Below are 23,981 nucleotides of genomic sequence, written 5' to 3' on the forward strand. Positions count from 1 at the left end.
GCTTCAAGTGAAAACTAAATCAAGCACCTTGGGAACAAGATTTGTCTCCAGTGAATCACTATTTGGCTGAACATGCAAGCAGCCTTTTTGGAAAAGAAACAATGGCTCATGCAATGGCATCATTGATAGAAAAAAATAGCTAGTCTTTTATAATAAAATGAATACTGATTCTCTGCTTAAAGCCATCCCCTGAAGGCTCATTATGGAACATAAGTGAGCCTGGGTTCTGGAAGGCTATGCCAGAGGAGCAAAAGGTCTGGCAGATCCTACCAAAAGGGAAAAGCTACAAATACAGGCCTGGCAATGGACTTTATGTAGTGAATAAGAAGTAAGAATCTTAGGTGGCATTATGCAATCTTTAAAACAAGTTCCTTTCTGAAGTTTTGCTCACCAGAATATTGTTTATAAAACCCAAGCACTAACTTTCCTTCACTGAGACCATGTTATTAATTAGTGGCCTTCCCTCTAGCAGCAAATGTAATGGTGTTCTATTCCTGTTTTCTAATGATTTATCTGGGGATGCACAGATACAGCGCAGCCTTTGTATATAATGACCCACAAATACTTTTACACTTTACACAAATATTTGCTCTATTTCATATAACTGATTTTTTAATAGCCATTTACTATATGTAAGTGTCAGAGGCTGTTTTTGACCCCAAGTGTTTTAACTCCAGAACCAATACTCTATCCACTGTGATGAAAAGCTACCAGCTCAATTTCTTAACCTGGAATCCATAGACAGTACCTCCCTGCCAAATAATTTTTTTGGAGTGTCTGAAAACTTAGGTAGGAAAAATTACATCTTCATTTTTACTTTTTAATTATGAATATAAATAAAAAATGGTCATCTGAGAAGGACTTCATAAGTTTCATCAAAGGGATCACAGAAAAATTTAAGAATTTTTGCTTTGGGAGCAGCTAGATGGTACATTGGCCTGTACCAGTGACCTTGAGCAAGTCACTTAACCCCAATTGCCTCAGGAAAAAAAAAATTCCTGCTTTGATGTTTACAAAACATTTCAAGAAAGTGAGGCTCAGAAGTGTGAATTGATTTGCTAGACCTAGGTAGATAGTATTAAAGGTAGAAAATGAAAGCAGATCTAAGACTTCAAATTTACCACTTTTTGTTTTGCAATGTGTTTCATTAAGAGAGTTGGAGATAATTGATTTATGTAGCTAAATAGATAGATAGATAGAGACAGATATAGAGAATTAGACAGAGACAGAGACTTCACCATTGTAGGAATGGAAAAGAACTTTAGTTCCAGTTTACTTAATGTTGTATATTTGCTTCCTTGAATAAGCAGTGGTACTGAGTTCTTAAATAAGTAAAACTGTCATATAAACTGAGATGAAATGGTATTGCCTCAAAATAATATGCTGGTCAAAGTGACTCAGTACAAAAGAGTCCTGGATTTAGGATTGGGGGCCATCTGAAAAATAGTGGAAATAAACTAGATGGCATTTTAGGTCTTTTCTTGTTCTAAATCTATGATCCTAGGAACAGATAAAAGTATTCATCAAAGGAGTATAAAATTTCTTTGATAAGGTTAGTATATAAGATATACAAGCAATTTATAAATATGTATATATACATATATACCATATGTGTATATATATATATATGATTAATAGCTATTCTCCAATAGATAAATGGCCAAGAAATTAATAAATAATTTTCAAAAGTATTAACAACCACATGAAACAATGCTTCAAATACTAACAATAAGAGAGATGCAAGTCAAAAACATCTTGAGATTTTACTTCAAACTTGCAAATTGTAAAAGATGATGAAAAATAACAAGTCAATATTGGATTGGTTATGGGATGATAAGCATGGTAATGATGCATTGTTGATGGATCTATGAAGTGATTTAGACATTCTGGAAACTAATTTGGAATTATTCAAGTAAAGTGATGAAAATGTCCATATCCTTGGACTCAGAGACTTCATTGCTGGACTAATATCCTAAGGAAATCATCAGTAAGAACAAATCAAAACATATGCCAAAATATTCACAGCAGCACTTTTTATGATAGCAAAAAATTGTATGGATGCAAAGTAGACACTGAGGAATAGCTAAGTACATTGTAATACAAAAATGTAATGGAATATTATTACTGTACTATAATCAATGATGAATTGATGAATTCAGAGAAGCATGGAAAGATCCATATGAACTGATGGAGAGTGAAATAAACATATCCATGACAACAATATAAAATAATCACTGGAACAATGTAATAGAGCAATCACGCACCAAGAAATCAAAGTGAATATTACAAAATTACTAAATTGCACATAATTCGAATGAAGAGATATGAGAGAACATTCCCAACCTACATACTCTTGCATGGAGGGAAGAGATCCAAGGTGTTGTATATTGCACATTTTTTGGACTTTTTCAATATGCTGATCTGCTATAATAATTTTTCCCTCCTCTTTTCTTTAAAAAAAAAAAAAAAGCTATTTGTTTTATGATATGCCTCTCTGGGAAAGGTAAGTGGAAGAATACTGTAAAAAATTATGGGAGATGTAAAAAAAAAAAAATCAGTGAAAACTTAAAAAAAAATGAGACAGACTTCTTGTCAGTGTTTTCCAAATACCAATTTAGGCCTAAGGCTGATTCAACTAATTAATGTCTAATCAAATTTAATAAGCAGAAAACCTATCCAATGTCCATTTGGTTTAATTAAAATGAGTAGATGATTGAAACTGGAGAATAATAACAAAAGAGAATTAGGACATAGCATAAATCTAAACCACTAGGGTAGAAAACCAGGGATAATATTTATTCAATAAATATGCTCATTTGTTTTAAAAAGGTAAATTGTCTCCTCACGGTTTTGTTTCATGGTCTTTTCAGGTGATTTAAAGGTGCTTATTTGCTAGATGTTCATACATAATAGATCCTCTGCCACACTTCTTTTACATATAGCAAAAGATACAATATGTTAACCCATGTTTAAAGAAATGTAAAATACTTTAAATTTCTCAACTTGTAGCTTAATTTGATTTCAACAAAATTTCTCAGTTTAAATATTAATTATTCCCTCTCTTTCTTACAACTCCAATCTCTCCTGATTCCTTCTTTTCTAACTATACAGATGCTTAGATTTTTCCCTTACCTGTTGTTTAAAAACATTTCTCTAAAATCTATACCCTCATTAATGCTCGTTCTGTCTCTGGTAGTCTTTGTTTCTGTCTCTATCTCTCTCTGTGTCTGTATTTCTCTCTTTTTCTCTCTCCAATTCACCCAATTTCTCTTCTCTCTCTCACCAAAATTTTGAGAATTGTCTGCATTAACCAAACTCATTTCCTCACAACCCTTCTTATTTCCTAACTTCTCTCAAGCTGGCTTCAGAACTTCCCACACATAATGGAAAACTGTTCTCTCAAAAGTACAGTAACAGACTCTTTAACCAATCTAATGATTTTTCCTCAGTCCTCATTTTCCTTGACCTGTTCACAGCATTTGACATTTCTCATCAGTTCCTCCTTCTGTTTTCATGATACTTCACTCGCCTGGTTTTTCTGCTTCATTTGAGACTGATGACCACCCTCTTTTCTCTTTGGGTTTTTAGGACCTTGTTCTCCTCCCACTCATGCAATACCAGTGCTATATTAATCTTCAATAGATACAGTTTCAATCATCTCAAGTTAACAAGCACTTAAGTGTCAATTATGTCTTGGGTACAATGCTAAGCCATGGAGATACAAAGACAAAAATAGTCTCTGCCTGAAGAAGCTTATAAACAGGAAGACAACATACAAATAACTCTATAGAAATAAAACATATATACTTTAAATTGTGGGGAAGAAAGATCACAGAGTAAAAATTCTAGCATTAATATAATCACAAAAAGATTCCTATTATCTATTGAAAAAATTCAAGTCTTTTCAGTCTAGTATTAAATTATATCCACAATTAAATAGGAACAACAGCATCCCCTATCTAAAGGGATTAGAGAAGAGACTTCATTATTTTGGAAGATTAAAAGACATTTAAAAATACATCATGGGAAAATAGAATAATTGGACTAATCAAACTCATATTCTGCCCTTTACCTGGAGGAGAAGAATAAACTGTGGGAAGCGTTGTATTGGCTTCATCATCAAACCATAGAGGGTAATTCGATCAGGACTTGATTCTTGGCATTGCTGTAAGAAGAAGGTTAGACTGTTTATTTTCATGGTAAAACTGCTTGACATTTGATTTTTCTAATTCCAATGGCTTTCTACACAGGACAAAACTAAAATGGTTGAGGAAGAAACTCATTGATGTTCATGGACTTAGCTGTTAGTATTTTAATGAAATAATAGATTTTATGATAAAAAATGTTTACCAATATTTCTGTAACAAAACTTTTTTTTGGTGTAATGGGAGAATTTTTCAAAGCAGTCAAAGGATTATCTCATCAGCTTCACAACCTGCCTTGCCTTCTGCTTAAGGACCATAACCATTTTCCAACCTGTTTTTACATAATAAAGGGCCTCCTAGAATCTCTGTTGTTGTCACAAATTCTTTGTTAAAAATTCATTTTAATCTCTATCAAACTTTCCAATGAGAAGAATCTACCTATGTCATAAATATTGTGAAGGGAATACTTTGTAAGCCTTGAAGTGTTATAGCAACAAAAGTTATTTTTTCATATTATCTAAATATTATTAAATTAAACTGAACATACCCTTTTAAAGTATCTCACAAATCATCCTTTTGAGAAGATCATATATTTAAAGTGGAAATAACTTTGAAAATGTAGTTCAGTCCTCTCATTTCCATGATCACATGGGTAGTTATGCATCAGAACTAGGATTAAAATTCAAGATCTAGTAATTCCATACCTCAAGTTTTTTTTTTTCCTCTATTCTACATTGCTGGTAATGGAGAGGAGCGATAAATGTTTTGGCCTAAGTAAGACAAGTATGCTTTTGGGGTAAGCATACTCAATTGAAAAAAAATGCTAGATTAAAAAGAGAAAACCTGGCTTCAAATCCAAATTTTGCCACCAGACTGTTGAATTAATAATTAATTCATGAAATTATGAAATTAGGGGAAGTATTCCTCATTCTTTGGGTACTCACTGAAAAAGATCATAATTGGAAGAGGGAAATGGAGCAGCAATCTACTTTAATTAAACACTGAGAATATGTATGAGAGCAAAAGGCTCATAAAAGCACAGAAAATGGTGAAAAGTGAAAAGATAAAAAGGCAGATTGTGTGGAAACAGAGGCATACAGTGATGAAGACAGGCAGTATGAGAAAGAGAATGGAGAGGAATAGAGGAAGATGGTATCATTCAAGTAACCATGAATTAGAGGATATGGACCTGATGGAAATGGAAGAGAGCTCTGAAGGCAGGATTTCTTTTGGAAACAGATGAGTTTTTCTTTATGTTGCCTATATCTTAGATGGTTTAGGAACCCAAGAACTTTGTGACTCCAAGCCCAGCACTCCTAATCCCAGTGAAAATTAGGTTGATGTCAAGTTTCTATAGATGGCTAACATAGTATATGAAAAGGAAATTTAATTTGATCCAAACATGCAGCAATGCTTTCATATCCTATTTTTTATCATACTAACTGATATGCATCTTAGGCCTAGGGGAAAAGCACTGCCAGCTGATTAAATAGCATGTGTCAATATTCATTACCCTTTAAAAGGGGCAGGAGGAGGAGAAAAGTCAGTAAAACATTCTTCATGACTTCAAAGACAGACAGTCACAAAGTAAGGTCCTCAGTTATCTCCACTAAACATCAAAGGAAAAAGAAAAACAAATGTCTCCCCTGGAAGTAGCTCAATATACTCAGGGGGTTTGACTTTTAGTTCTTTGCTTTTAGAAGTGACCCCAAAAGAGGCCATTCTGACACCTCAGAACATGTTCTTTCTTATTCCTATCATGATGTTTTAGAAGAGCACAAGAAACCTTTTTTTTTAAATGTCACCACAACATATCTAATTCCATTTTTTATTTCTTTACTTTTATATAATTATAATAGTTCACATTTATAAAGCTCTTTAAAATTTGCAATGCATCTTACACATGTTATTTTATCTTCACAATAACTCTGGAAGGTAGATATTATTATTATTATTCCTATTTTATAGATGAGAAAATTTAGGCAAAGTTTAAGTGATTTGCCCACGTTGACAGACTTGACCTATTATGTGTCTGAAGTCTGAACTTAGGTACAGTGCCCTATCCACTACACCTCCCAGCTATATGACTGTAACACAAAGTTGGTTTTTATTGTAGTTTGTCTGATGCTAGATTTCACTGGAGGACACCTAATGAACAAATTTCTTATGCCAATGCAGATTGGAAACTTTATGACAATTTACATTCTGAGAGAATTATCTAGGATACTAAAAAGTTTGCTGAGGGGTCACACAGCCAATAAACTTCAAACATATTTCAATAACATTGATTTTATATAACTTAAAATATTTTCCTAAAATATCTTAAATTCTAGAATCAGTTAAATTTCTCTAATTTGTTGTTAGTATCTACATATTTATAGCAAATAATATTATATACATGGAGACATTAAATAATGATCACATACCTAGAATTCTGCTATTTTACATCCTTTAGCCATTTCTATTTTAAACAGAGAGTGTTGAAATAAAATATGAAACCAATGTAATATGAAAAAAATACCTTCAAAAAATCCAAAAAAGCTGGTTTGGTAGCACATGTTTTCTTGAGAATTCCCACAGCTGTACTAAAATTATTCACATATTCACTGTAAGCATCCAGCACCATGGATTTGGAAAACTAAAACATAAATAAATTTGTAATATTCAGCAATATATAAATATACAAAGCCAAAAGTCTATATATTTCATCTTAGAATGAACGTCTATAGTTCCAGAGTATCCTTTAAGTTTCTAGAATGTTTAAAAAAATAAAAAGCTTCACAGCACCTGTTTGTTATATTGGATTTTCTTTCAGTTTTCTTAAGACTGGCTGAATTTGGAATTATACTAAAAAAGTTACAAAATTAATAATCATAGCCTTTGACTAAGAAGAAGATCAAAGATAGAAGAACATCTAAATCTTTGTTTTTTCGTAGAGCAAAGAACTAGAGAAAGGTAAGCATTCCATTAACAGGGAAATAGCTGAACAAATTATAGTGACAAGATCATATTATCATGAATATTATGGAATATTATTGCTTCACAGAAAATAATGAATTTGAAAAATTCAGAGACTTTTGGGGGAACATATGAACTGATTAAGAGTGAAGTAAGTAGACAAAAAATAATGTACAAATGTAAAAGAAAACAATAAACAAAGGCCCTAATTAATAAAGTAACCAATGAATACTACTGAAGTCTGGTGGTGAAACATACTTTTGCCCTCTCCATACAGAGGTGGTGAACTCTAGGTGTGGAATAAGGTACTCATTTTCAGGAATAACCTAAAGATTACTCTTACTTGTACTTATTTGTTAGAAAAAAATGCTCAATGGAGGAAGGGAGGAGTTACTGGAGATGATGTTGATATAAAAATGAAATGGACATTAAAAATATTAAAAACATAATTAAAAAGTGTTTTTCAGTAGCATGTAGAAATAACTGGAGTAGTGAGAGACCTGAGACAGGAATATCAATTAGGAATATGTAATCTGGATATGAGGTGAAGAAGATTTGAACTAAAGAAATACAATACAATACAATAAAGTTATGATTGAAGTTATATTCAGGAAATATTGTGAAGACAGAAACAGAAAATGATTGAATTTGTAAGGGTGAGAGAAAGTAAGGAATCCAGAATACTGACAATATTATATAATAAGACAATAGAAGGCTTATGTCTTCGACAGAAATAAGAAAATTTTCAGTAGATAGATGGGAACCTAAGACTAAAGCTTGGGGGAGATGCTGAGTCTCGAGATATAGAGATCTAGGTATCATTAATTTAGTGATTACAGTTAGGCCCATGAAAAATGAGAAGATTATCAAGATTATCAATAGTATAGAGGTGAAATGAATATAGTAGAAAATTTAAAAATCCAGAACAGAACCTTGAGGAATGATCTATGTTAGCATGATCAATGAGGATAATGAACCAGGAAAGAAAAAAAGCAGTTCTGGGGGTGGGGAGGAGAGGTGTTTGCATCTAAGAGGCAAACCCAAGAGAAAAAAGCAACCCCCAAAAATAGAGAGAATACTGGATAGAAAAAAGTGGTCAATGATGTCAAATGCAGCAGATAAATAAACAAGCAAACAAACGAATAAATGAATGAATGAATGGATAGATGAATGAATGAATAAATAAACAAATAAATAAAAGATAAATAAATGAATGAATGAAATAAAAAAAATTAGGGACTGAGAAAAGACCAATAGATTTGGAAATTAAGAGGTCATTAGTAACTTTGGAAAGTGCAGTTTCAAATGAGTGGTGATATAAGATAGCTAGGTTATATGGAGCTGAGTAATAAGAGAAGGAGAAGTAGAGGTATTGATTATAGACAACTTTTTCAAAGAATTTGCCTGAGAAAGGGAGAGATACAGAATGTTAGCCTAAAAGAATTGTAGAGTCTAATGAAGATTTTTTTAAAGACTAGGAACAACTTGGCCATGTTGAGAAGAAATAAAAAAGGTACAAAATGGTAGGGAAAAGTTAACAATTTGAAAGAGAGTGGGAAGTGATAATTGAGAATGCAATCTGCTGAAGAAGAAAGGATAGACTGGATGCAAGTGCATATGTAAAGATATTGGTCACGGCAAGGAGGACAAGCTTTTTGTCAAACTGGGAGAAGAGAGAGTGGAAGATATCAGTGAAGGTTTGTGACAAAGAACAGGAGAAGAAGGAGCATATTGAATGTCCTCAGTATTTTCCTTAAAGAGGTAAGCTCATAGAAAGAGGAAAGGGAAGAAAGTATGGAGACTTTGAGGAAGAAAAGGACTAGAATAGCTTCTGTGGGGAGGAGGATAGAAAATCAATTAGGGAAGAATAAAAAGCTTGTGTTTCTTCAGTGAGAGTCCAGTTGAAACTGGAGTGCATAAATGTGTAATGCACCAGTCAGCACAGTTGTGAGACTGTTTCCAGATATGTTCAATGGCTCTAAAAGGAGCAAAGGAGGATTATAGTAGAAATAATCCAAGACTGAAGCTTGGGGGGAAAAAAGAGTATATATATACATATATACATACATACATATATATATATATACATATATACATACATACATATATATATATATATATATACATATATATATATATATATATATATATATATATAGGCAAGTTAGGATGTGTCAGGAGAGGGATAAGAGAAAAGAATAATGTAAAGTTGAAGTGGATAACTATTCAATTGAGGTTGAAGAAGGAAGAAGGTGAAGTTAAAAACCTGATATTGGGAAAAGTACTGTGTAAATATCTTTTGACTGAACTTTATATCAAGAAGACCCCATCTAAAAATGAGAATCTATGGAATTCTCACATTTTTAAAATAACCCATATTAAAAACAGAGAGGAGAAATACAAGCTTTGGAATCAAGAAGACTAGGATTCAAGTTCTGTCTTTGACACATTATGGGCAAATTACTTTAACCTTTCAGTGTCACAGTCTTCTAAGTCTCTAAATTTCATAAGAATTCCTACATAGCATTACCCAAAGGAGATATACTGGGGATTCTTTTTACCAATGAAATCACAAGTTTGGATAAAGGAAACCTCAAAATAAAGTTCATTACATAACATTAGGACAGTTTAAAATGATACCGAACCATTATAAAACCTCAATTGTTTATTATGGGATAATACACTAACCACTTAAACAACTTTGCTCCTGATTTTTTTATTTGACAAAATGTCTTCTTTTTTAACATTCTGAATATTAATCTATGCTTTGCTTGTGAATTTCTATTTGAGCCTGAAATAACGCTGCAGTCATATCAATTGCATATATGAAGAGGCAAATATTTTCCTTTCCTGTTACGTTCATCAGATTAATTGTTCCCAAGATCAGCAGCACAAATACAATATTTAGACAGCCGAAAGAATGCAGCCAAAGGAGGGATGAGACTATATGGATGTGCTACTATTATTACCGAAGCAACAAAGACATCTCCAATCATTTCAATGGAATCCCATTCTGATACTCGACTGGCCAAAGCAATCTGGAACATAGAATGACACTGAAGAATTTCTTTAATGCGATAAAATACCATTTTAAGTTTCCTTTCACTCAAAACTTTTGGTTCCATCTCTGAAAGTGGCTTTTCATATTGCTAGAATGAAAAAAAAAAAAAAAGATAAATCACACAAATGCCTTGATGGGTAATGCTTATAAATATGTAAAACATATGTTTTTGAGAGTATGATTAATTTAATAAACTACAGCAATTTACAAAAAAATACAGTAATGACATTTAGGTACCTCCATAATCCTTTTAAGAGCATCCATATAATTTTTTTCACTATCAACAACTGAACCCAAAATATATCTTCTCACAACCTGTAGAAGATTTGAAAATATTATTAGAGAAAATTGTTCCAACTGCAAATATCGTACATGTAGCAGGAAATAATTTGCATTTCAACTCTGGGGATGGCTAATAGTATTTTCATAATATAGAAAAATGGCAGGATCCTCATAAAGTTTTTTATATGTACTTTTGCTTTCCAGAAGACAAAGAATTGATAATTTAAATCATCATAGAGTGACACATGTTACAGAATCAAGACATATGTCTCAATTGCGAAATATATATCTATATAATATATATATACATATATATATAAAACATACATACATATATATACATCTAACCCAGACATCTCACCAACCACTTTTCTTCTTTCTCAGCTTCTCGATGAACATATAGAAAACTGTCTTTTTCCTCCCTCTTTCCAATTCCCCTTCCCCACCTCGGATGGAAATCAGTCTTTTCAGCTTTGGATTTTCACTCAGAAACTGAGCTCTGATGTTGATGGGAGAGTGCAAATTCAGCAAACACACTATTTCTAAGTCATTCTTAAATAACTTCAATATTTATCTACCCATGACAATTTGCTAGCATCCTGCCACAGCAAATTCTACCATTATCCTCTTTGCTCCAGCTCTTTACTTTTTGGTCTAAGAACAACAGTCACTGGATAAGGACTAATACAGTCCCCTCATTTTACAGTTGAGGAAATTGAGACCTAGAGAAATGAATTGACTTAGCCAAGCTCACATAGAGAGTATGCATCAGAATCAGGATTGGAATTCAGATCCTCTGTACTAAAAGAATGTAATAATAGACTAATTTATAGCCCCACTCACCATTCCTTCTATTCCCCAGACCAAAACTCCCTTCTCTCAAACCACTCCCTATTGTGCTATCTCTCTCAAATGGAATATAAACTCTTTGAGATTGGGAATTGAATGACTTTTATATTTATATCCCCAGTCCTAAGCTCAATGCTTGGCATATATCAGTCTTTAATATATTTTTATTTACTATTAAATAATTTAATTAATTTGATAATAAATATATTCAATATATTTTGTCATCCTAATCATGACATTTTCAAGACAAAAACTCTTCTTGAAAAAGAAAAGTTTTATTAGAGAATCACCCAAAAAAAAAAATTCAGTCAACAAATATTTCCTGTGTAGCTACCATATGCATGGAACAGTGCAGATTGAATCAAATAAAAAAATCTAATTTAGAGTTTCTCTCACACACAAAATAATAAGAATTATAACAATAACAAGAATTAACTTTCATAAAGAATTTTTCACAACAATAATTCTAGGGAGAGCCCAATGCATAATTATCTCTATTTTACAGCTGAAGAAACTGAGGTTTAGCATTTTTGACAGATCACATCACACAAAATGGTGACAAAGCTCTTATTAAGTATTGGAGCCAAGACTTATACTCAGCTCTACTGACTTGAATTTCATATTCATTTTCACTTGCCTTGTAAAAATCTTTTCTTTTATCCTGAGAGAGGGATTAATATGTTGGAGACAAGGAAAAATGAATGAAATAAACAGTAATAACTGTACACTTAAATCACATTAAACATATAACAAGCATTATTTGAGTTGTGCAAATATTGCATATTATAGTTTAACTGTCATAGTGAGAATGTATTTTTTAAACTTGCAATTTTCATTTAAAATTTTTCTTGGGGTATGGTTTATTCTCCATATGGATATTTTCTAAATTCAAGCTAAAGTTATATTGGATGGATGAAGTCCATTCTATATAATTGATAATATATAGCACTTTTGTAAAGGCAAGGGAAATATTTCTTCACATAAAATTTTTGTGTACAAGTGGCACACTGATTTTAAATAATACAACAGAATGAATAATATACAGTTAAACTCAAATCATTTCCTGAGCCTCTTTTCTCTCAGACAACTTGGACTCAGAATATTTTAGCATCTTATACTACCACCTAGTGGATAAAAGAAGCATAAGCAAAAAAAACTTTAGGGGAAAAAAAATTCCTATCTTTATAACAAAGTAATTAGAGAATAATTGTTTTCCTTATCAGAACTTATTAGAAGATTAATTATTACACAAATGATTTATCAGGAGTTTTCTTGCCTTAACTAATCCAGTCTTCTCATGCATTTAAAATAGTATATGTTTGAGGGTGGGATAAGGAGGGGGAAATTGATTTATGACAAGCATTTATAGATTCTTAAAGCTTGAAGAAACCTCAGACAGAGGTCGTTTGTAGATGTTCAACCTCTATCTAAATAATAGTAACCACTAAAATATAGGTGATATCCACTCTTCGTTCGAAGATCTCAAAAAGTCTTCAAAAATGAGGGGGAAGCTGTTCCTAAGGAAACCCATTTTCTACTTCTGAAATTATTATTAGGAAAAGGACAATTAGATGGTGAATGGATAGAATGAAGGGCTTAGAATAAGGAGGACCTGACTTCAAATCCAGCTTCAGACACTTAACTTAACTGTGTGACCTGGACAAATCACTTTAATCAGTTTCCTCTGCAAAATGAGCTGAAGAGGAAAATGGCAAGCACTCTAGTATTTTTGCCAAGAAAACCCTAAATGGAATCATGTAGAATTGGACATGATTGAAATGATTAAACAACAATCATTGTTAGCAAGTTTTTCCTCACTTCAAATATAAATTTGTTTTACAAGTTTCCACTCTGGATCCAAGTGGAACAAATCTAATTCCTCTTCCACATGACAGTCTATTCAATGCTTTAAAAAAGTAAGGTAATTTACCCCACTTCCTATCTTCTCCAAATTAAAAATCTGTCCCTGCAACCTATCTTCATTTAGATTGTATTTAAAGTCTTTCAGTATCCTAACTGTCTTTCTTGGAATATTATCCAAAATTATCCAAAACACATTAATTAAATTATTAATGTTTTCTAAAATGTACCTTAAACATTTGAACTATAATACAATTTATCAATTCCTTTGATAAAATGTTATTTATAGAGTTGCCTAGTCCTGATCACCATGTCTCTTTTAATACTGTACCTCCATATTCCTATATTACTCGAATGTGGATAGTCAATCAACATACTTATATTTAATGTGCTGATTCTGGGAAGAAAATAATTGTAACATGAGATTCTTTGTCATTTAAATCTATTTCTCAATTAATTTCTATAAAATGGTTTAATATCTAACATAATATCTAACACATAAAAGGCTGTTAGGAATGTTGGTGGATTCATTTTACTCTATACTCTTAAAATTCCCTTTGGAGCCAGGAAGAACAAGTTTAATCTGTTTTCTATACAACAAATCTTTCACTAATTGAAGATAGAAATCATACCAGCTAAATATTTTTTTCTTCAGGCTATGGCACTGCCTCTGGTCCCCTCTCCAATCTCCTAAGGCTCCAACTTACCATTCTTCATTTCTCAAGTTGGTTTTTTTTTTTTTCATTTTTTCTAATAGATCAATCTATGTTTAATTAGGTTCACTGGATAATTACATCCTAGAAATTCTTGGGTTTTCCACAACTTAGTTACCATCTACCTTTCCAAATTTGTGTGATATTAATTCATTTCCTGCAAATTCAATTCCAGTGAGACAGGCCTAGCAAATGTTTCCTGTACATGAAATTCCGTCTACTGTCAATGTACCTTTGGATAAGGCTTGGAAATGTACTCACTATTCATCACCAGAATCTCTAACTTCATGGAAAAACAACTCACTTGCCTCTTGTGTGAGAAAACTCACTTGACTCCCCCCACCAAATGTTCTCTATCTTTTGAAATTACTTTGTATCATTTTATAAACAGTCTGTATTTACTTTTCTAGATACATATCTTCCCACCAAAATAGTATGTCCTTGTGACAAACTGGTTTTTGCTTATTTACTTTGTCTTTGAGTTCTCAACACCTAACACAATTCCTAGCCCTTAGAAAGCATTTAAATGTTTATTGAATTGAACTAAATCATTGTTCTTCTTTTAGGCTTCAATTAGTTGAAAACTAATAATAACCATTTCTTGACTTAAGATTCACAAAGTGCTTTTCTTAGAAATGTCCCTTGATGAAATAGGTAATCTAAAAACTGATATCCCCATCAAGACCAGATCAGAAAGAAGAAATTACTTGGCCATGATCACATAGCTAAGTAAGCATCAAAGCCAATAATTATCTGAATCAAGTTCAAGTTCAGGGCTTTTTTCCCCTCTGTTCTATTAAAGACTTAGCAACCTTCCTTAGTTTCCTCTTCTATACAGTTACCCACTTATTTAGATCTATCTCCCTGGATTAAAAGATATTGTTTTAGAGATGGAGGGACCAAGGAGGACATGTCATCCAACATTTAAGAGATGAACTAAGGCCTCAAATAATTTACTCAAAGTCATGCAGATAGTCAGGGGATTTGAACTCTGGTCCTCTTACTTTAAATCCTATCTTTTCATACTTATGTCCAAAACAGATTTTAAAGTCCTTTTTAAAACCTGCCAATTTATCCCTTGGCATCAAGGATTTTTAACATTAATCTTTAATATTTTCCTTCCTTTTGGCATCTAATTTGACCAAATAGATATTCTTGATAACATTTGTTGCCTTTATTTTCCACCTCCTGCATTTATAACTTTTTTACCATGTCACTCATTTGGAAAGCTATAGAGCACAAGCTTAGACAAAGGAAAATCTAAATTAAAATTCTGCCTCGGATACTTAATAGCAGTGTAACTTGGAGCACTGTGTCTCATTTTCCCCATGTGTAAAATGGAGATAATAAGTGTACCTAACCTCAAAAGTTTGTTATGAGGATCAAATTAATTCATAGATATAAATGATTTTGTATATCTTAAAGAGCTATACAAATGTTAGCTATTATTATTATTAGAGAAATTTGTATTAGAATCTCCCCCCAGAAAACCATCTAATGCTTTCTATAGGCAATATAACCTAGAATACTAGTCTCTAAGTTAGTAGACCTGAGTTCTAATTATGCCTATCACATCCACAAGTTGTGTAATCTTGGATATATCATTTCCCATCTCAAAGCCTCCTATCAACAAGGACACATATTTTATGGCTAAAGAACAATAAATAATGAGAGAATGCTTTGAAAATAGTAAGTCACACAACAAACATTGCTTCACAATACATTTGGTGATATTCAGTTATCTTATAATGCAAAATATACTAACTTGTTGCTGTGATAAACCTTCAGGCATTGGAGTCATAATTGCCTCTGTGTGCACACAATCAACATCAATAAATAAATTTAGCTCTTCCTCTTGAAGACAAGATTTGTGTTCTAAAAGTAGAAAATGAAATACTTATTTTCAGTGAAATGTATTTAAAATTATTATAATACTTTGAAATAAACATATATACCCATACCTTGTTAAATTCAATTCCTCATAGATTACATTTCATACAAATTCCTATTGATCTTCACATAAAAGTTGAGAGAGCATTTTGGTGACACAAACTTTAGTAAAATGAAGACTACAGCAAATAGTTGTAGTGGAATAATAGACAAAGTGGAACAGTAGGTGGAACAATAAACAAAGTGATGAATCTAGAGTCAGGGACATCTGAGTTTAAATCCATCTCCAGACATTTATATTGTGTGACTACTCAAGCCACATAAATGATGATTGTCTCAGTATACTCATCTGTAAAAACAACTACTTCTCAGGATTGTTGTGAGACTAAAATTACATAATATTTGTAAATCATCTTTTGTTTTAACATCGCCCACCATCCCCAAATATTCTTTTCATAACAAATAATTTTTAAATAAAAAGAAAAAAATCAGCAAACACAACCAACTCATGTCAGAATCAGGCATTATTTGCAATGTTCCATACTCATGGACTTTCCCTTACCCTCATTCTGCAAAGGATAAAGAGGGAGATATCTTTTCACATTTCTATTTTGAAGGCCCAAATGATAATTTTATAGTTATTTTTAGTTATTTTGTTCTTGTTCTTTCCATTTACATAGGTGGGGTCATTATGTATGCTTTTTTTTTTTTGTTCTGCTTACTTCACTATACAACAATTTATATAAGTCTTTCTAAGTTTCTCTGTGTTCACCATACCCATAATTCATAATGTGGACCACAACAAAATGTAGCAAGTCTTCCAAGACTTGGGATCACTGGGTCATCTTACTTGTCTCCTGAGGAACTTATATGAGGTCAAAAAGAAACAGTTAGAATTGACCATGGGACACCTGATTGGTTTAATAGTAGAAAAGAAGTATTATAAGATTTTATATTGTCACCTTAATCATTTAACTTATATGCAGAGTACATTAAGTGAAATGCCAGGCTGGACAAATCAAAAGCTGAAATTAAAGTTGTCAGGAGAAATATCAGTAAACACCAATATGCACCAATACCAATCTGATGGCAAAAAATGAAGAATTAAGAAGCCATTTGATCAATCAATAAAATTTTAATAAGCATCAATTACATGCCAGGTACTGGGATAATTGATAGGCATACAAAAAAAGGAAAAGTGTAAAATTTAAACATCTAAAATCCTTCCTTAAAAAGCATTATGGCCTATGTGACCTTGGGCAAGTCACTTAACCCCAATTGCCCCAGCCCAAAAAAAAAAAAAAAAAAAAAAAGTATTGTGGTGCTTAAATCAGCAAGAGATAGAAAGAGAAATCCCAAATAACAGTAGAAAATATAAAACATGTGGGACTCTACCTGCCAAGACAAAGCCAGGGACTATATGAACACAATTATAAAATACTTTTCACATAAATAAAGTTAGATCTAAACAACTGGAAGAAATTGCTCATGGGTAGATTGAGCTAATATAATAACAAATGATAATTCCACCTAAATCAAGCTACTTACAAAGTGCCATATCAATCAAACTGCCAAGAAATTATTTTATAGAGCAAGAAAAAATAATAACAAAATTTAGTTAGAAGAACAAAAGAATTTCAAGAGAATTAATGAAAAAATGCAAAGGAAATATACCAAACCTAAAATTACATTATAAACCATCAATTATCAAAATCATTTGGTACCGACTAAGAAATAGAGACATGGATAGGTTAGGTTCACAAGTCACAATAGTCAATGACTGTAGTAATCTAGTTTGTGATAAACTCAAAGCCTCCAGTTTCTAGGATAAAAATTCATTATTTGACAAAAATTGCTGGAAAAACTGGAAAATATTATGGAAAAAATTAGGCACTGACCAATATCTAATGCCCTATATCAAGAAAAAGTTGAAAAGGGTTCATGATTTAGCCAAAAAAGGGGATGATACTATCTACAAATTAGGAGAACAACAGATAGTCTATTTTTCATAGCCCAAAAAGAGAAAGAACATTAGAAAATGCAAAAAATGGATAATTTTGATTATATTAAATTTAAAAAGTTTTGCATAAACAAAACCAATGCAACCAAGATTAGAAGGGAAATAGAAAGCTAGAAAAAAAATTTTATTCAATGTTTCTGATAAAGGTCTCATTTCTAAAATATACAGAGAATTGACTCCAATACATGGGAAAACAAGCCATTTCCCAATTGATAAATATTCAAAAGATATGAACAATTTCCAAATGAAGAAATTAAAGGCATTTCTAGTCATATGAAAAAATGCTATAAATCACTTTTGATTGGAGGAATGGAAATTAAGACAACTCTGAGGTACCACTTCCCGCTTCTCATATTAGCGAAAATGGCAGAAAAAGACAATGATAAATGTTGGAGGGCATGTGGCAAAACTGAGATACTAATACACTGTTGATGGAGTTGTGAAATGATCCAGTCATTCTGAAAAGCAACTTGGTACTATCCCAAAGGACTATCATATCGTGCTTAACCTTTGTCCCAGAAGTGCTACCACTGGGTTTGTATCCTAAGGAAATCATAAAGGAGGGGAAAGGACCCACGTGTGCAAAAATGTTTGTAACAGCTCTTTTTTGTGGTGGGAAGGACCTGGAAATTGAGTGGCTGTACATCAGATGAGGAATGGATAAATAAATTATGGTACATGAATGTAATGGAATATTATTGCTCTACAAGAAATGATGAACAGGCTAATTTCAGAAAAGTCTGGAAAAACTTTTTGAACTAATGCTATGTTAAGTGAGCAGAACCAAGAGAATATTGAACATTCTAGTAACAACAAAATTATGTGATGATCAACTGTCATGGACTTGGCTCTTTTCAATGAGGTGATTCAAGGCAAGTCCAATAGATTTGTGATGGAGAGAGCCATCTGCATCCAGAGAGAGAACAATGAAGACTGAATGTGGATTAAAGCATAATATTTTCATCTTTTTTGGTGGTAGTGTTTGTTTGTTGTTTTTTTCCTCATGTTTTTTCCCCTTTGATCTGTTTTTTTTTATTAAAGCTTTTTATTTTTTTATTATAGCTTTTTTTATTTACAAGATATATGCATAGGTAATTTTTCAGCATTGACAGTTGCAAAACTTTTTGTTACAATTTTTCCTTTCCCATTTCCCACCCCCTCCCCTAGATGGCAGGTTTACCATGATGTCATATATGTTAATGAATATGTTAAATACAATATATGTATACATATCCATACAGTTATTTTGCTGTACAAAAAGAATTGGACTTCGAAATAGTATACAATTAACCTGTGAAGGAAATCAAAAATGCAGGCAGATAAAAATAGAGGGATTGGGAATTCTATGTAGTAGTTCATACTATTTCCCAGAGTTCTTTCACTGGGTGTAGCTGGTTCAATTCATTACTGCTTTATTGGAACTGACTTGGTTCATCTCGTTGAAGAGGGCCACATCCATCAGAATTGCTCATCATATAGTATTGTTGTTGAAGTATATAATAATCTTCTGGTCCTGCTCATTTCACTCAGCATCAATTCATGTAAGTCATCCAGGCCTTTCTGAAATCATCCTGTTGGTCATTTTTTACAGAATATTCCATAACATTCATATACCACAATTTATTCATCCATTCTCCAACTGATGGGCATTTTGATCTGTTTTTTATTTATTGATTTATTTATTTTTGCAGAGCATAAAGAATTTGGAAATACATTTAGAAGAATTGCACATTTAATCTATATGGGATTGTTCACTGTCTTGGGGAGAGGACAGGGAAAGGAAAGGGGGAAAATTTGGAATACAAAGTTTTGCAAAGATGAATAATGAAAACTATCCTTGCATGTATTTGGAAAAATAAAATACTATTAAATTTTTTTAAAAGTATTGGGGAGTAGTAGTTGTCTTTGGAGTTGGGCATTCAATTTAACAATTTAGTAAGGATTTAATGAATGACCAAGTGTACTACAATGGTCAATTACTGTGCTAGGAACAAGGGATAAATGTGAAACAGACATTCTCTTAAAGGAGCTTAAATTCCACTGGAAGAAAATATCTTTTTACATCAGTAAGAATGTATAAATATATAAGAAGTAAACAGAAAGTAATTTGGGAGAGGTGATAACATTAATAAATGACGTCAAATCTTCAAAGGATTCCAGTAGTTTTATTCCATATTCCATTATTCCATAGTTTATAGTATGTGGCACTCAAGACATTTTTTTCAAAAAAAGTGAGAGATCCTATGAGGCAGAGATGAAGAAGAAGAATATTCAGATGTGGAGGGTGGCCAGTACCAAGTCCTGGAAATGGGAAGTGGAATGTTGTCTATGTAGATCAGTTTGGTTAAAATAAAGTTTCTTAAATTGTGGGTCACAACTCCTTGTAGGGGTTGTGAAATTATGACTCACTATCATTAAATGTTTGATTTCTTCCTTAAAATAATCAGTAATATCTATTTAAAACCATCATATGTAATGGGGATAAACTGGAACCATTCCCAATAAGATCAGGAGTGAAACAAGGTTGTCCACTATCACCATTACTATTCAATATTGTATTAGAAATGCTAGCTTCGGCAATAACAGTTGAGAAAGAGATTAAAGGAATTAGAATAGGTAATGAGGAAAATATAGGTAAATGAGCAAATTATCACTCTGTGCTGATGATGATGGTATACTTAGAGAACCCCAGAGATTCTACTAAAAAGCTATTAGAAATAATCCACACCTTTAGCAAAGTTGCAGGATACAAAATAAACCCACATAAGTTATCAGCATTCTTATGCATCCCTAACAAAATCCAACAGTGCGAGTTACAAAAAGAAATTCCATTCAAAATAACTGTCAATAGTATACAATACTTGGGAATCTTTCTGCCAAGGGAAAATCAGGAACTATATGAGCAAAACTACAAAACACTTTCCACCCAAATAAAGTCAGATCTAACCAATTGGAAAAATATTAAATGTTCTTGGGATAGGGCAAGCAAATATGATAAAGATGACAATACTACCTAAACTAATCTATTTATTTAGCATTATACCAATCAGACTCCCAAAAAACTATTTTAATGACCTAGAAAAAAATAACAACAAAGTTCATATGGAAAAACAAAAGGTCAAGAATTTCAAGGGAATTAATGAAAAAAAATCTAATGAAGGTGGCCTCGCTGTACCAGATCTAAAATTATATTATAAAGCAGTGGTTACCATTTAGTATTGGCTAAGAAAAAGACTAGTTAATCAGTGAAATAGGTTAGGCTCAAAGGACAAAATAGTCAGTAACTTTAATAATCTAGTGTTTGACAAATCCAAAGACCCCAGCTTTTGGGATAAGAATTCACTGTTTGGCAAAAACTGCTGGGAAAATTAGAAATTAGCAATTAGGAATTAGAAAATTAGGAAAATGGCAGAAACTAGGCATTGACCCACACTTAACACCATACACCAAGATAAGGTCAAAATGGGTTCATGACCTAGGCATAAAGAATGAGATTATAAATAAATTAGAAGAACATAGGATAGTTTACTTCTCAGACCTGTAGAGGAGGAAGGAATTTATGACCAAAGAAGAACTAGAGATCATTATCGATCACAAAATAGAAAATTTTAATTATATCAAATTGAAAAAATTTTGTACTAACAAAACTAATGCAGACAAAATTAGAAGGGAAGCAATAAACTGGGAAAGCATTTTTTTTACAGTCAAAGGTTCTAATAAAGGCCTCAATTCCAAAATATATAAAGAATTGACTCTAATTTATAAGAAATCAAGTCATTCTCCAATTGATAAATGGTCAAAGAATATGAATAGACAATTCTCAGACAAAGAAATTGAAACTCTTTCTAGCCATATGAAAAGATGCTCCAAATCATTATTAATCAGAGAAATTCAAATTAAAACAACTCTGAGATACCACTACACTCCTGTCAGATTGGCTAGAATGAGAGGGAAAGATAATGCGGAATGTTGGAGGGGATATGGGAAAACAGGGACATTAATACATTGTTGGTGGAATTGTGAACATATCTAGCCATTCTGGAGAGCAATTTGGAACTATGCTCAAAAAGTTATCAAACTGTGCATACCCTTTGATCCAGCAGTGTTACTACTGGGCTTATATCCCAAAGAAATCTTAAAGAAGGGAAAGGGACCTGTATGTTCAAAAATGTTTGTGGCAGATCTCTTTGGAGTAGCCAGAAACTGGAAACTGAGTGGATGCCCCTCAATTGGAGAATGGCTGAATAAATTATGGTATATGAAAGTTATGGACTATTACTATTCTGTAAGAAATGACCAGCAAGATGATTTCAGAAAGGCCTGGAGAGATTTACATGAACTGATGCTGAGTGAAGTGAGCAGGACAAGGAAATTATCATATACTTCAACAACAATACTGTATGATGATCAATTCTGATAGACATGGCTCTCTTCATCAATGAGATGAAACAAATCACCTCCAATAGAACAGTAATTAATTGAACTAGCTACACCCAGTGAAAGCACTCTGGGAGATGACTATGAACCACTACATAGAATTCCCAAACCCTCTATTTTTATCCCCCTGCATTTTTGATTTCCTTCACAGGTTAATTGTACACTGTTTCAAAGTCCGATTCTTTTTGTGCTTAACTGTATGGACAATATACATATGTTATATTTAGCATATATATTTAGTATATGTTATACTTTAACATATTTAATTTGTATTAGTTTACCTGCCATCTGGGGGAGGGAGTGGAGGGAAGGAGGGGAAAAATTGGAGCAAAAGGTTTTGCAACTGTCAATGTTGAAAAATTACTCATGCATATATCTTGTAAATAAAAGGCTATAATAAAAAAATGCTAGTTGATTGACAAAAAAAGTTGACTATGCCCATTTTATATATCTATATTCTAATCTATCTACATACCTGGGGCTGTGTAAAAATTTCTTGGCTGAAAAGGATTTGCGAGTGGAAAAAATTCAAGAAGCCCTGGGTTAGAAAATGGGAGAATAATATATTATATGCTATCTGGAAAGATTGTAAAGAACTTTAAATCCCAACTAGAAGAGCATATTTAATCCTAGAGGCAACAGAGCTCTCTTTCCTTTTTATGAACAGAGAGCATGATCATATCTCTAAATCAGGATTAGTTTAGTAGTGGGGTAAAGGATGAATTGGAGGTTACTCTAACACTAATTATATAACCATGGGCCAATTATTTATTCTCTTGCTCCCTCAACCAACTCTAAACAAAATCAAGTCCTTTCCCATTCTTATGACTGACATAATCAGGCCTTGAATTAAATTGAGGTTTTAACCTCTGCTGAAATACAAATTTCTCCTAGAGTGAAATGTTCTATCTTTTGTCCTATTTAAATATTTCAAAAATTTGTGATTTTATACCCTGACCTTTATGAAGTCATAAAGGGAGGGAGTGTCTAGTATGGAAACGTATTTCACCAAAGCAAACTGGCAATTGTTCCATAACTGGCTGAGTTTTCTTAGAAAACTTTCTTAGAAAGATGATGGAAAAAATTGAGAGATTAAAAGACTTTCTTTTCACATAAATTATCTCTTATCAGTCATTTAAATTTAGGACCATATTGTTTTCTATTATTGTAACTATAATGTTTTGCAGAATTAAATATTCAATTTGTTGAATATAGGACCTAAGAAGTTTTTTTTTGTAAGAAGTCTGAAAGGATCAGGTAAGAATAAAAGGAATCTGGAAGGAAGGGAGAAAATCATAATACTCACAGCCAAATCACTAAAAGAACAGAGAAAAGTTTCCACTCTGGAGAATTTCCATCATTGAAAGTATTTTCAAAATTCTCCTATCATCTCCCCAAAGAGGGAAAACCTAAAAGTATCATTTTGTCCATGAACATGCTCTCCCTATAGAAGATCCTGATTTTGCTTCACAGATAACCCCATATAAGTTTTAATAAAAACAACACTGTCAGTGTAACCAACCTTGACACAGTGACATCAACTCTATAGATACTGACCATTGGAAACAAATGATTTAGTCCGGATGAATGAGCGGCCTTTTTTCACAGCAGCTTTGGTTTTTTCAAGGCCATCTTTGGTACCTTCTTTTGCTGCCCGCATGAGTTTTTGCATCTGCAATAGAGGAAAAATGTTAAGCTATGAAGTTGGTGCTTACTGACGCAGTTCAATAGACATACATACACATCATCATGGCAGGAATCTATAC

The 23,981-nt window shown here is 32.4% G+C and overlaps 1 protein-coding gene across 4 annotated transcripts in view; it reads right to left on the reverse strand.

Moving 5' to 3' along the window:
* ARHGEF10 (Rho guanine nucleotide exchange factor 10) overlaps nucleotides 1-23,981 on the reverse strand; it is a 221,909-nt gene that overhangs the window by 95,787 nt on the left and 102,141 nt on the right. For all 4 annotated transcript variants that reach the window (XM_051976003.1, XM_051976002.1, XM_051976004.1 and 1 more), the window contains 6 exons: nucleotides 23,773-23,887; nucleotides 15,634-15,743; nucleotides 10,402-10,479; nucleotides 10,073-10,252; nucleotides 6,667-6,783; nucleotides 4,073-4,165 (listed from right to left, as the gene is read on the reverse strand). In XM_051976003.1, the coding sequence (XP_051831963.1) occupies nucleotides 4,073-4,165; nucleotides 6,667-6,783; nucleotides 10,073-10,252; nucleotides 10,402-10,479; nucleotides 15,634-15,743; nucleotides 23,773-23,887 (693 nt within the window). The remainder of the gene's footprint in view (nucleotides 1-4,072; nucleotides 4,166-6,666; nucleotides 6,784-10,072; nucleotides 10,253-10,401; nucleotides 10,480-15,633; nucleotides 15,744-23,772; nucleotides 23,888-23,981) is intronic.

This window comes from Antechinus flavipes, chromosome 2 (genome assembly GCF_016432865.1).
Source record: "Antechinus flavipes isolate AdamAnt ecotype Samford, QLD, Australia chromosome 2, AdamAnt_v2, whole genome shotgun sequence".
Classification (NCBI taxonomy): domain Eukaryota; kingdom Metazoa; phylum Chordata; class Mammalia; order Dasyuromorphia; family Dasyuridae; genus Antechinus; species Antechinus flavipes.